Source organism: Thalassophryne amazonica, chromosome 7, assembly GCF_902500255.1.
Source record: "Thalassophryne amazonica chromosome 7, fThaAma1.1, whole genome shotgun sequence".
Lineage (NCBI taxonomy): Eukaryota > Metazoa > Chordata > Actinopteri > Batrachoidiformes > Batrachoididae > Thalassophryne > Thalassophryne amazonica.
In genome coordinates this window covers 82,698,828-82,711,754 of record NC_047109.1, presented here as the reverse complement: position 1 = coordinate 82,711,754, position 12,927 = coordinate 82,698,828, and the positions used below count along the sequence as shown (strand labels likewise).

At 41.7% G+C, this 12,927-nt stretch overlaps 1 protein-coding gene across 2 annotated transcripts in view; it reads left to right on the top strand.

The window, feature by feature from the left end:
* Positions 1 to 12,927, top strand: part of adam22 (ADAM metallopeptidase domain 22) — a 250,775-nt gene that overhangs the window by 226,270 nt on the left and 11,578 nt on the right. For both annotated transcript variants that reach the window (XM_034174816.1, XM_034174815.1), the window contains 5 exons: positions 5,020 to 5,110; positions 5,200 to 5,253; positions 9,766 to 9,873; positions 11,033 to 11,133; positions 11,282 to 11,348. In XM_034174816.1, coding sequence (XP_034030707.1) covers positions 5,020 to 5,110; positions 5,200 to 5,253; positions 9,766 to 9,873; positions 11,033 to 11,133; positions 11,282 to 11,348 — 421 coding nt within the window. The remainder of the gene's footprint in view (positions 1 to 5,019; positions 5,111 to 5,199; positions 5,254 to 9,765; positions 9,874 to 11,032; positions 11,134 to 11,281; positions 11,349 to 12,927) is intronic.

Sequence of the window (12,927 nt, the reverse complement as noted above, 5' to 3'; positions counted from 1 at the left end):
ACCTCATTCTTTTTGTTTGTCATTATTTTCACACTCATTCTTTGTCGACAGGCTGATGTCTTTGACGGAGTGACTTGAGGTCAGATTTGAGTTCTTTTTTCATTGTGTAGTTCCTGTTTTTGATGTAATTTCCGCATCCTTTTCCTCTCTCACCCTAATTTCAGTTCAGTATAGTTGAAGAAGGATGCCGATTATTATTTGAGTTAAAAAAGGCTTTAATAGTTATCATTAAAAGGAACAAAGTGAAAATCTCGAGGCCCCGTTCCACTGCCACAGTAGTATACTTCTTGCGTACTCCAGAACCTGTGGTGTTTGCATTGGCCAAGGTTCTTGTTCCAGTTTGACATGTGGAACTTATTAGAACTATCATCAGAAAGATCTTTGCCCATTTTTGACACCCCATTGTGTATGTTCTTGACACACACACACACACACACACACACACACACACACACACACACACACACACACACACACACACACACACACACACACACACACACACACACACACACATAAAAGAAACAACTTTGGCTGTTCATTTGGGGCCTGAAAATAATTGTAATCTATGGTAAAAAAAAAAAATAGCATTGTAGAACATTGTGAACGATCAGCAAAGTTTTAAACATGGTTAAAAAAAATTATAACGTCCAGTTAAATCATGATCAGCAACATGAATAATTAGATGTAATTGGTGCAGATGAGAGGTACCCTTGCGTAAAACTAGGTGAAAATGTACAAAATTTCACCAAATTTGCACGCAAACTGACAGTATATCAATACATCCAATTTACCATTATGTTCACAAAATTTTATATTTTCATTCATATATTTGTTGACTGTAGGTGCAGTAGTTGGCAAAGCTTCTGGGGAAAACCTGGTCTTGTTAGGAGAGACGGCATCCATCCCACTTTGGATGGAGCAGCTCTCATTTCTAGAAATCTGGCCAATTTTCTTAAATCCTCCAAACCGTGACTATCCAGGGTTGGGACCAGGAAGCAGAGTTGTAGTCTTACACACCTCTCTGCAGCTTCTCTCCCCCTGCCATCCCCTCATTACCCCATCCCCATAGAGACGGTGCCTGCTCCCAGACCACCAATAACCAGCAAAAATCTATTTAGGCATAAAAATTCAAAAAGAAAAAATAATATAGCACCTTCAACTGCACCACAGACTAAAACAGTTAAATGTGGTCTATTAAACATTAGGTCTCTCTCTTCTAAGTCCCTGTTAGTAAATGATATAATAATTGATCAACATATTGATTTATTCTGCCTTACAGAAACCTGGTTACAGCAGGATGAATATGTTAGTTTAAATGAGTCAACACCCCCGAGTCACACTAACTGCCAGAACACTCGTAGCACGGGCCGAGGCGGAGGATTAGCAGCAATCTTCCACTCCAGCTTATTAATTAATCAAAAACCCAGACAGAGCTTTAATTCATTTTAAAGCTTGTCTCTTAGTCTTGTCCATCCAAATTGGAAGTCCCAAAAAACAGTTTTATTTGTTGTTATCTATCGTCCACCTGGTCATTACTGTGAGTTTCTCTGTGAATTTTCGAACCTTTTGTCTGACTTAGTGCTTAGCTCAGATAAGATAATTATAGTGGGCGATTTTAACATCCACACAGATGCTGAGAATGACAGCCTCAACACTGCATTTAATCTATTGTTAGACTCGATTGGCTTTGCTCAAAATGTAAATGAGTCCACCCACCACTTTAATCATACCTTAGATCTTGTTCTGACTTATGGTATGGAAATTGAAGACTTAACAGTATTCCCTGAAAACTCCCTTCTGTCTGATCATTTCTTAATAACGTTTACATTTACTCTGATGGACTACCCAGCAGTGGGGAATAAGTTTCATTACAGTAGAAGTCTTTCAGAAAGCGCTGTAACTAGGTTTAAGGATATGATTCCTTTTTTATGTTCTCCAATGCCATATACCAACACAGGGCAGAGTAGCTACCTAAACTCTGTGAGTGAGATAGATTATCTCGTCAATAGTTTTATATCCTCATTGAGGACAACTTTGGATGCTGTAGCTCCTCTGAAAAAGAGAGCCTTAAATCAGAAGTGCCTGACTCCATGGTATAACTCACAAACTCGCAACTTAAAGCAGATAACCCGTAAGTTGGAGAGGAAATGGCATCTCACTAATTTAGAAGATCTTCACTTAGCCTGGAAAAAGAGTCTGTTGCTCTATAAAAAAGCCCTCCGTAAAGCTAGGACATCTTACTACTCATCACTAATTGAAGAAAATAAGAACAACCCCAGGTTTCTTTTCAGCACTGTAGCCAGGCTGACAAAGAGTCAGAGCTCTATTGAGCCGAGTATTCCTTTAACTTTAACTAGTAATGACTTCATGACTTTCTTTGCTAATAAAATTTTAACTATTAGAGAAAAAATTACTCATAACCATCCCAAAGACATATCGTTCTCTTTGGCTGCTTTCAGTGATGCCGGTATTTGGTTAGACTCTTTCTCTCCGATTGTTCTGTCTGAGTTATTTTCATTAGTTACTTCCTCCAAACCATCAACATGTCTATTAGACCCCATTCCTACCAGGCTGCTCAAGGAAGCCCTACCATTAATTAATGCTTCGATCTTAAATATGATCAATCTATCTTTATTAGTTGGCTATGTACCACAGGCTTTTAAGGTGGCAGTAATTAAACCATTACTTAAAAAGCCATCACTTGACCCAGATATCTTAGCTAATTATAGGCCAATCTCCAACCTTCCTTTTCTCTCAAAAATTCTTGAAAGGGTAGTTGTAAAACAGCTAACTGATCATCTGCAGGGGAATGGTCTATTTGAAGAGTTTCAGTCAGGGTTTAGAATTCATCATAGTACAGAAACAGCATTAGTGAAGGTTACAAATGATCTTCTTATGGCCTCAGACAGTGGACTCATCTCTGTGCTTGCTCTGCTAGACCTTAGTGCTGCTTTTGATACTGTTGACCATAAAATTTTATTACAGAGATTAGAGCATGCCATAGGTATTAAAGGCACTGCGCTGCGGTGGTTTGAATCATATTTATCTAATAGATTACAATTTGTTCATGTAAATGGGGAATCTTCTTCACAGACTAAGGTTAATTACAGAGTTCCACAAGGTTCTGTGCTAGGACCAATTTTATTCACTTTATACATGCTTCCCTTAGGCAGTATTATTAGACAGCATTGCTTAAATTTTCATTGTTACGCAGATGATACCCAGCTTTATCTATCCATGAAGCCAGAGAACACACACCAATTAGCTAAACTGCAGGATTGTCTTACAGACATAAAGACATGGGTGACCTCTAATTTCCTGCTTTTAAACTCAGATAAAACTGAAGTTATTGTACTTGGCCCCACAAATCTTAGAAACATGGTGTCTAACCAGATCCTTACTCTGGATGGCATTACCCTGACCTCTAGTAATACTGTGAGAAATCTTGGAGTCATTTTTGATCAGGATATGTCATTCAATGCGCATATTAAACAAATATGTAGGACTGCTTTTTTGCATTTGCGCAATATCTCTAAAATTAGAAAGGTCTTGTCTCAGAGTGATGCTGAAAAACTAATTCATGCATTTATTTCCTCTAGGCTGGACTATTGTAATTCATTATTATCAGGTTGTCCTAAAAGTTCCCTGAAAAGCCTTCAGTTAATTCAAAATGCTGCAGCTAGAGTACTGACAGGGACTAGAAGGAGATAGCATATCTCACCCATGTTGGCCTCTCTTCATTGGCTTCCTGTTAATTCTAGAATAGAATTTAAAATTATTCTTCTTACTTATAAGGTTTTGAATAATCAGGTCCCATCTTATCTTAGGGACCTCATAGTACCATATCACCCCAATAGAGCACTTCGCTCTCAGACTGCAGGCTTACTTGTAGTTCCTAGGGTTTGTAAGAGTAGAATGGGAGGCAGAGCCTTCAGCTTTCAGGCTCCTCTCCTGTGGAACCAGCTCCCAATTCAGATCAGGGAGACAGACACCCTCTCTACTTTTAAGATTAGGCTTAAAACTTTCCTTTTTGCTAAAGCTTATAGTTAGGGCTGGATCAGGTGACCCTGAAGCATCCCTTAGTTATGCTGCTACAGACTTAGACTGCTGGGGGGTTCCCATGATGCACTGAGTGTTTTTCTCTTTTTGCTCTGTATGCACCACTCTGCATTTAATCATTAGTGATTGATCTGTGCTCCCCTCCACAGCATGTCTTTTTCCTGGTTCTCTCCCTCAGCCCCAACCAGTCCCAGCAGAAGACTGCCCCTCCCTGAGCCTGGTTCTGCTGGAGGTTTCTTCCTGTTAAAAGGGAGTTTTTCCTTCCCACTGTCGCCAAGTGCTTGCTCACAGGGGGTCGTTTTGACCGTTGGGGTTTTTCCGTAATTATTGTATGGCTTTGCCTTACAATATAAAGCGCCTTGGGGCAACTGTTTGTTGTGATTTGGCGCTACATAAATAAAATTGATTTTGATTTTTTTTTTTTTTTAGTCGCAGTCGTGCGCTGCATACAAACTAAACTCGGTTATTTTCCACATTCTCTTGTTTTTAATTCCAGAACAGAGACCACCAAACAAAATATTTTTCCTTTTCTTCACTTCTCTGAAGACAGCATTTTATTAACTTGCTCTCTGCTGTGTGACAGAACAGCCTGTCTTTTGGGTGTCTGACAGGATATATATGGAGTTTAAGTTTATTTGCGGGAATGTCTGCATACACAGAATAGGGAATGTTCTTTTTTCTCATTCCTCATTCCAAGTTCTCATTCCTCTTGGAGTGGAAAAGTGGTTCAAGTTGCCCTGCGTCACAGATGAAGGGTGACAGCAGTGAAGTTCCTCTCAATTTATTCCCCTTTGTTCTCACCCTACTAGGTGTATGAGTCGTGTTTTTGTGTTCTACTGCCGTGTTTTGTGCTTTGTGTTTCCATCTGCGTCTGCATTCTTCTGGAAACTAGAGAAGCACTTCTCATTAACAGGCACATGGCTTCTTCTTTCGTCTGTCCCTTTTGCTCTGTCACAGGTATGACCAGCACTAACATCATCATCGGGGCCATCGTAGGCTCCATCCTCTTCCTCGCCCTGATACTGGCTGTTACAGCCTGGTGCTACAAGTGAGTGTCCATGAAGCTTCTACCTGTCAGTGCTCAACAGTACACAACTTATTTACTGGACTTACAGACTATCTTCCTCCTCTTCACAGGAGCTACAAGCAGAGGCGTTACGTAGAGTCTGAGGTTCACCGAAGATTCTGCCGGTTTGATGAATTTGACATTTTTCATTTTAGTTCATTTTACATGAGTCACCCATTAGGTGGGAATTCCATAATTTTTCCCCTACATCAGGATTTTCATTTTTGTAGTAAACAGTCTGCCCTGCAATAACCCCAGGACAATAACTCCAAATTCCAAATCTGTATTTAGCTCCTCTCGTTTTTATACGTACATAGGGATGTTGTGAAAGTGTAGGAACACGAACCCACAACAGGGGGCGCAAATGAACGGACAATGGAGGAAGTCAAATAACAACACTTTACTGTTGTGAATAAGCACAACAAACACAACAGATTACAATAATAGACAAAGAAGTCAATTCACAAAATGTGTCACGTGGGCAGGCTCGAAGATAAGAGACGTCTGTCCAAAGCAGAACCGGAACCACACGATTTCCTCCGCCACCGAACCCCGGGAATACTGGAGCCGCCAAGTCCCGAACTCCCAGGTGGCCACTGCCTCCGCGTGTCGGATCTGGTACTGCTGGCGAGGAACAAAAACAGTTAAATGTGGGTGCGTTTGCACCCAGCAACACGTATGGCGGGAAAACCACCTCCACCTCTCGTCGGAAGAATGTCTGCTATTTAACGCACAAAAGTAACAAGTGTTAATGTCAAAAAAGACAACACAATCGGCTGAGTACTGTACCTCCTAGGTAGAGCGATATCTCGGCAAAGAGGTGGAGATGTCGTCTTGCTGATATACCACTGCTGATCAGATGATTGGTGACAGCTGTCACCCCGGCTGCTCCTGTGAGGCGGCAGCGCCCTCTGGTGTCTGGAGCCCGCACTCCAGACAGGGCGCCCTCTGGTGGTGGTGGGCCAGCAGTACCTCCTCGGCCCACACAACATAGGGATCCCTGACGGGATTTTTAAGACGTTTGAAGATTCCTTTTTTGCATTGTGAACTTTAACATACTTTGATAATGTCTTGCATTTCTGTTGAGGTTGTAATATTGTCCTAACATCACCATGGGGTTTTCCAGAAGAGTCAAGTTTGTGTTAAAGTTACACTACAGTCATGCTATGGCGAGGGAGGCTATAGTTGTTTTTGTGCAAGACACACAGTACAATCCAGTGGGTTACGTCATCCAGCTGTACGTTAGATTACATTTGTGGGCAACTGTGACTGTCGTACGTTATGCATATCTGCAAAAGCAAAAATGGTGCTTTAGTCTGCTGCTGTGGGTGGAAGAGAAAACAATGTGGAAAGTCTTTATCGTGTCAGTGTTGGTACTGCTGTTAAACAATAAGACTCTGAGAACATCAATACCTCACTGACAGGAGGCTCGATACACCCAGTGTTGTATAAAGTACCCGAAAATCACACTTAAGTAAAAGTACAGATACCCATTAAAAAAATGACTTTGGTAGAAGTTCAAGTCACCGATTGAAATGCTACTCAAGTAAAAGTCTTAAAGTATCTAGTATTTATTGTACTTACGTATGACAAGTAATGTACAACTAACTGTACTCAAGTATTGAAAGTAAAAGTACAAGTAAATGTTAATAATCAAAAACGGACTGATTTTTTTTATATTACTAGGCTTGTAAATGACTGGTAGTATTAGTCAAAATACTGAAAATTGTGCACATCACACAAAAACACTTCAGAAACAAGGTTTCAAAACCTAAACAAAAGTAGGCTACTCACTAGGTGTTCACAGGAAACAGTTATTTATATCTATATGTATTTATTTATTTTCATTGTTACATGGTTTTAACTTTTCTGTTGTGTTTTGTTTCATTATGTTCTTTTTGTCTCTTTCTCTAAAATTGTATTGTAACATTATTAGTCTATTATTATTGATTATTATTGTCTATTATGTAGACTATTATTGTTGCTATTAATATATGAATTAAAAAAATAAAAAAATTACAATTTAACTCTTTTACAACAACGCTGAGCCATTAATTATACAGAAAACAAATCAACACAAATGTGCTGATGTGAACAGCTTAATGCTAACTTTAACTTAGAAAACGCCATAGACATGCTAACGCGTTAGCATCGGTCCCGTTTTTAAGTTATAAAATACATCTATCAACTGTTTCAGAAGACCATAACAGGTCGGTTTAACATAAAAAATATTAAATATTACTCACAGACATATGCTCTTCGGGGTTTTAGTGGGGAAAAATAGGGATAAAGTGAAATAAACAATGAATCCATGAATCACTGCTTCGATTGGTTCAAGGTTCAAAGCAAAGCTGCGCTGCAGAAAAATTGATTACAGACCCGCTGCAGGTCTGTAATCAATGTAGAGAAATTATCATTTTCCTGACAAACAAGTGCACAACTGCAAAAAAGCCTACCGGACATGCCTCATGACAAATCGGCCTGACTTCGTTGCAGTCACTAGTAATCAGTGGTGTCTCTGGGTGAAAACACGACTTTTTTCGTGTGTGTGTGTTTTTTTTTTTTTTGTAAGGGGTAACGGCATGGCGCATAGTAAATGTATCGGAGTAGAACTATGCAATTAAGATCAGAAATGTAGTGACGTAAAAGTGAAAGTAAGCTGAATTAAAAAAACTCAAGTACGAGTACAGCTCTCCACAATTTCACTCTTACTGGACTGGTAAGCATTGAAAGCTGAGATAGACATGTCCAAACTTGTCCTCTGACATGCCGAAACGGAGGTGTTCCTTTGTCTCGCTTCCAAAGCGAATTGGTCGTGACGCGCGAAGCCTCCGCGTGGCTTTCCATGACAAAATCTCTTGTTAAAAGTGAAATCTGCCAGAAAATGGCTGATATCCAGCTCTTGTGATAAACAGAGAAAGAGCACACGACGGTCTCTTATCCACAGAGCCATCCGTTTAGAAATGGTCCGGTGGCTTGTGCCGCGTCGTCGCAGCTCGGAGCGTGGCGCGCCGAGCGTCCTTAAAGGGGTCCTTAAAGCTGTACTAACAGACCTTATTCTCTGTGAAGCCCGTAAATTTTCACCGAAAAGCCAGATAAATTTTTCGAATAGTTTCCAGGTGCCAGTCTCTAACAGCTTCTGAAAAAATTCTGATGGAAAAAAATTCCTTTTCATTCCGCCATTTCCAGACAATGAAAATCTGACGAGGGTGCGGGACCACTCCTTCCACAAGGAGTGCTCACAGGCGAATGACGTCACCGACAGGCGTGGAAAAACTCACGCATGTGCACGAGGGTTCAAGCATGTCTGACGTAAAAACATATGAATGAAATCCATATAGTTTTTTGAAAAAAATAAAAAGGAACGTTACTTTATTGACAGACCTCGTATGTAGCGCCAAATCACAACAAAGTTGCCTCAAGGCGCTTCACACAAGTAAGGTCTAACCTAACCAATCCCCAGAGCAAGCACACAGGCGACAGTGGCAAGGAAAAACTCCCTCTGATGATTTGAGGAAGAAAAGCAGACCAAACTCAGTGGGGTGAACCTCTGCTTGGGCCATGCTACAGACACAATTTACAAAACAATTTACCAAACAAATATACAGGAAATTTTGCCAGTGCACAGGACAGGAGGATTGCAGAAGTAGACACATCACCCATCTCTGGATGGAGCTGCACCTCAAACAGAGAGAAAAAAAAAAAAACAGAATCAGGCATCAGAAAGACAACAAATACAGTATAATTTGTCAGCATTAAGCAACAAGAAAAACAGAAGAAATACTAAAGTGATCGCCGGCAACTAGCCCTAAGCTTCACTAAAGCTTCACTAGACGTCACGTGGACATGTGTCAGCGTCTTTTGGCTATGGCCTGCATGAAGTATTTCTTCTTTGTGCTGTGTAATTGCACAACATAAATCCATTAGTTAGTTTGCAGGACAGATGCTGCCTGATGGACTAAATGTAGAGCACAACATCATCGTTTGGATTTTATTATAAGCCCTGAAGAGACGGGGACTAAACTGAGAAAGACCATCTTTGTAATACTATCTAAAGTGTGACATTTCCTATAATCATGTCTTACCTCCAAACATTCTGCTGTATTTCCAGGCAAATTCCCCCAGGTGACTATGTAACAAAGCGAAAAACAGAAGAAATACTAAAGTGATCACCGGCAACTAGCCCTAAGCTTCACTAGACGTCACGTGGACATGTGTCAGCGTCTTTTGGCTATGGCCTGCATGAAGTATTTCTTCTTTGTGCTGTGTAATAGCACAACATAAATCCATTGTCATTACTTGCCAACTTTGAACTTATATATTAACTTATAGCAAGCCATCTCAGTCCACCTAGCTGGAAATGGATACCAACTTTGACTGAGGAAGTAACCTGCGATGGATCGGCATCCCATTTAGGGGAGTTGTAAGCTCTCATTGGCTAGTTAGCCATTAGTTAGTTTGCAGGACAGATGCTGCCTGATGGACTAAATGTAGAGCACAACATCATCGTTTGGATTTTATTATAAGCCCTGAAGAGACGGGGACTAAACTGAGAAAGACCATCTTTGTAATACTATCTAAAGTGTGACATTTCCTATAATCATGGCTTACCTCCAAACATTCCGCTGTATTTCCAGGCAAATTCCCCCAGGTGACTATGTAACAAAGCCTGGGGATGCAGATTCGTTTTACAGTGACATGCCGCCTGGTGTCAGCACAAACTCCGGCTGCAGCTCCAAGAAGAGGTCAGCCTGTCTGTCGCACCTGCAGATTTGCACCCTGTCCTTCACTCAGTCCATCCCATCCCTTTCTCAGAACATCTCAGTGTTTGGCTTCAGGTGTGCCATCTCATCATCTTTCATTTGTGGTGACTGTGTGAAAAGTGGTGAGTGTGTGAGGACTGTCAGTGGTGTAGAGCCCTGTATGGGACTAATTTCTTCGCCCCGTGCCTGCGAGCACCAGCTGAAATTTGGGCCATTACCGCCTGCACCCGCAACGTGTGTATTAGACTACCATCCATTCCTGCAATGTGTATTTTCAGTCCCACCTGCACATGCAAAACGGTGAGAATTTATGCCCGCACAGTAATAGACATGCATTAATTTTGTGTCTCCTCCCGTCCCGCGAAAGAAAACACGTAATTTAGACTGTTAATAAAAAGATTCATGGGGCTACTTGTTTCATTTCTTAAAGCTGTTTAATATATGTGTGCCATATATGGGCATGCAGTGTTGCTATGGTAACTTTCACCATGTCTCTTTGTACCTGCTCTGGGCTCCTGCTCTTCCTGGCCACTGCTCCTATTAAATTAAAGACATTCTATTTAAGCTGAAAGTAGCGTGTGGACACTACATACTTTTACACTATTCTCCTTTGTTGACTGTCTCATCCTGTCACTTCAGATCCCACAGTATTTTTTTTCTTTTTTGCCGCCCGTTACCACCCGCAGTGAAGTTCTAACCACCCGCTCCTATGAGATTTGCGTTGGGTCCCATCGTGTCCTGCATGACCCAATCCCAATGCAGGCCTCTACAATGGTGTGTGTGTGTGTGTGTGTGTGTGTGTGTGTGTGTGTGTGTGTGTGTGTGTGTGTGTGTGTGTGTGTGTGTGTGTGTGTGTGTGTGTATATATGCGTATCATATGCTTTAAGGTCAACTTTGTTTGAGCATCTTTTTTTCTGAGAACATTTTGGAAATTAACCAAAATGTCATTCAGCTCTCATCACCTTGACTCTCAATTCACTGCTGCGATGGCGTGTTCATGTGCTTCTTAGTTTTGCTCAGCCTTCATAACGTTTCTGCATCTGTAACAGAAGCGTCATCTGAGTCATGTTACATGACTTCCAACAGATTGAAACACCAGACGGGACGTATATGACACTGTTTTTGTGATATGCACGTGCAGATCTAATGGCCTCTCCCACTCATGGAGTGAAAGAATTCCAGATGCTAAACACATCTCTGACATCTGTGAAAATGGACGACCAAGGAGCAACTCATGGCAAGGTAACTCACAGCTCTAGGTTTTTCCACCTACTTGTTTGTACTTATTCCATCTGCAGTTGGGGGTGGAGCCTATCCTGGTGCTGTCTTAAATACATCATCCAGTTGTATATCTTCTTATTTAAAGTCTTTGTGTTGTGTTTCTCCTCAGGAAATCTGAGCGGTAACCGTAAGAAACTGAAAGGAAAGAAGTTTCGTGCTCGCTCAAACTCAACAGAGTAAGTTGAGTGTGACTAGTCGGTCATGCGGCGAGGTCCACGATTACTATAAATTCACAAAAATCAGTAAATGCAGTGGGGACTAATATAAAAACTCTAGTTTATTACAACATACATTTAATTTAACATTGTCATTTTGGCTATAGCATGGCACTCATCTATGTTGAGATCTGGGAACATGGTGACATCACTAAAACAAGGACACAAGATATTTTATGAATCTTAATATTCATGAATTTGTACATATGTGCACAAGCCTTTCTTGATTAGATTCATTCATTCATTTTCAACCGCTTGTCTGGGTCCGGGTCACGGTGGCAGCAGAGCAAGCAGCCCATCCCAAACTTTGCTATCCTCGGCCAAGTCCTGTAACTCTTCCTGGTGGATCCCAAGGCGTTCCCAAGCCAGATGGGAAATATAATCCCTCCAGCGTGTCCTGGGTCTTTCCAAGGGGCCTCCTCCCAGTTAGATGTGTCTGGAAGACCTTCCTCAGGAGACGACCAAGGGGCATCCTCACCAGGTTCTTGCCCTGTCCAGGAGGAATCTCATTTCTGCTACTTGTGTCAGCGATCTTTTTCTTTCGGTCATTACCCAAAACCCATGACCATAGGTGAGGATATGAGCGTAAATCCACTGGTAAACTGAGATCCTCGCCTTCCGGCTCAGCCCAGTCTTCACCACCACGGTCCAGTACAGCGTCCGTAAGATTTCAGACACTGCCCCAATCCATCTACCAATCTCGCATTCCAACACACCCCACTCGTGAATAAGACCGCGAGACACTTAAACTCATTTGGAGGTGTTGATTCTCATCACAGTCGCTTCACACTCAGCTTCAAACCTGCTCAGCGCACAATGGAGGTCACCACTTGCAGAAGCCAATGGAACTACACAATCTGCAAAAATCAGAGATGCAACTCTGAGGTCACCAAAATGGACACCCTCCGGTCCCCGACTGCGCCTTGAAATCCTGTCCATGAACAGCATGAACAAGATTGGTGACATGGGGCAGCCCTGATGGAGTCCAACTCCCATTGGACGCAGGTCTGACGTAATGCTGAGAATGCAGATACAGCTCCTACTTTGGTCATATAGAGACCGTATTGCACGTTGCAGCGAATCTGGTACCCCATATTCCCTGAAGGACACAGTCATACACATTTTCGAAGTCCACAAAACACATGTACACTGGCCATAGTCCCAAAACCCCTCCAATATCCTTGCAGGGATAAAGAGCTTGATTAGATGTCTGGGATTAATCTCCTCTTGCAGTGGCAGAGGTATGCACCCTCAAAGTGCTTACTAGTAATTATGTGAGTGGAAACAGATGGACATAGACACGGGACTCATCTCAACCCCCCCCCCGAATCAGGTAATTAAGTCAAACAGAGGAGATTACATCGGTTGTAACAAATCCCCTTCTTTGCCTGACTGTAGATTCTAACCTTTTTAACTTTCGTACATACACTAATCCCGTGATCACAGAAGATCAAATTGGAATCAGTTAGTTGGTCGTCATAGCTCAAGCTACACAGCAGATCAGATCCCTCCACTGACCTTGTTCTATCTGTGTTAGTGT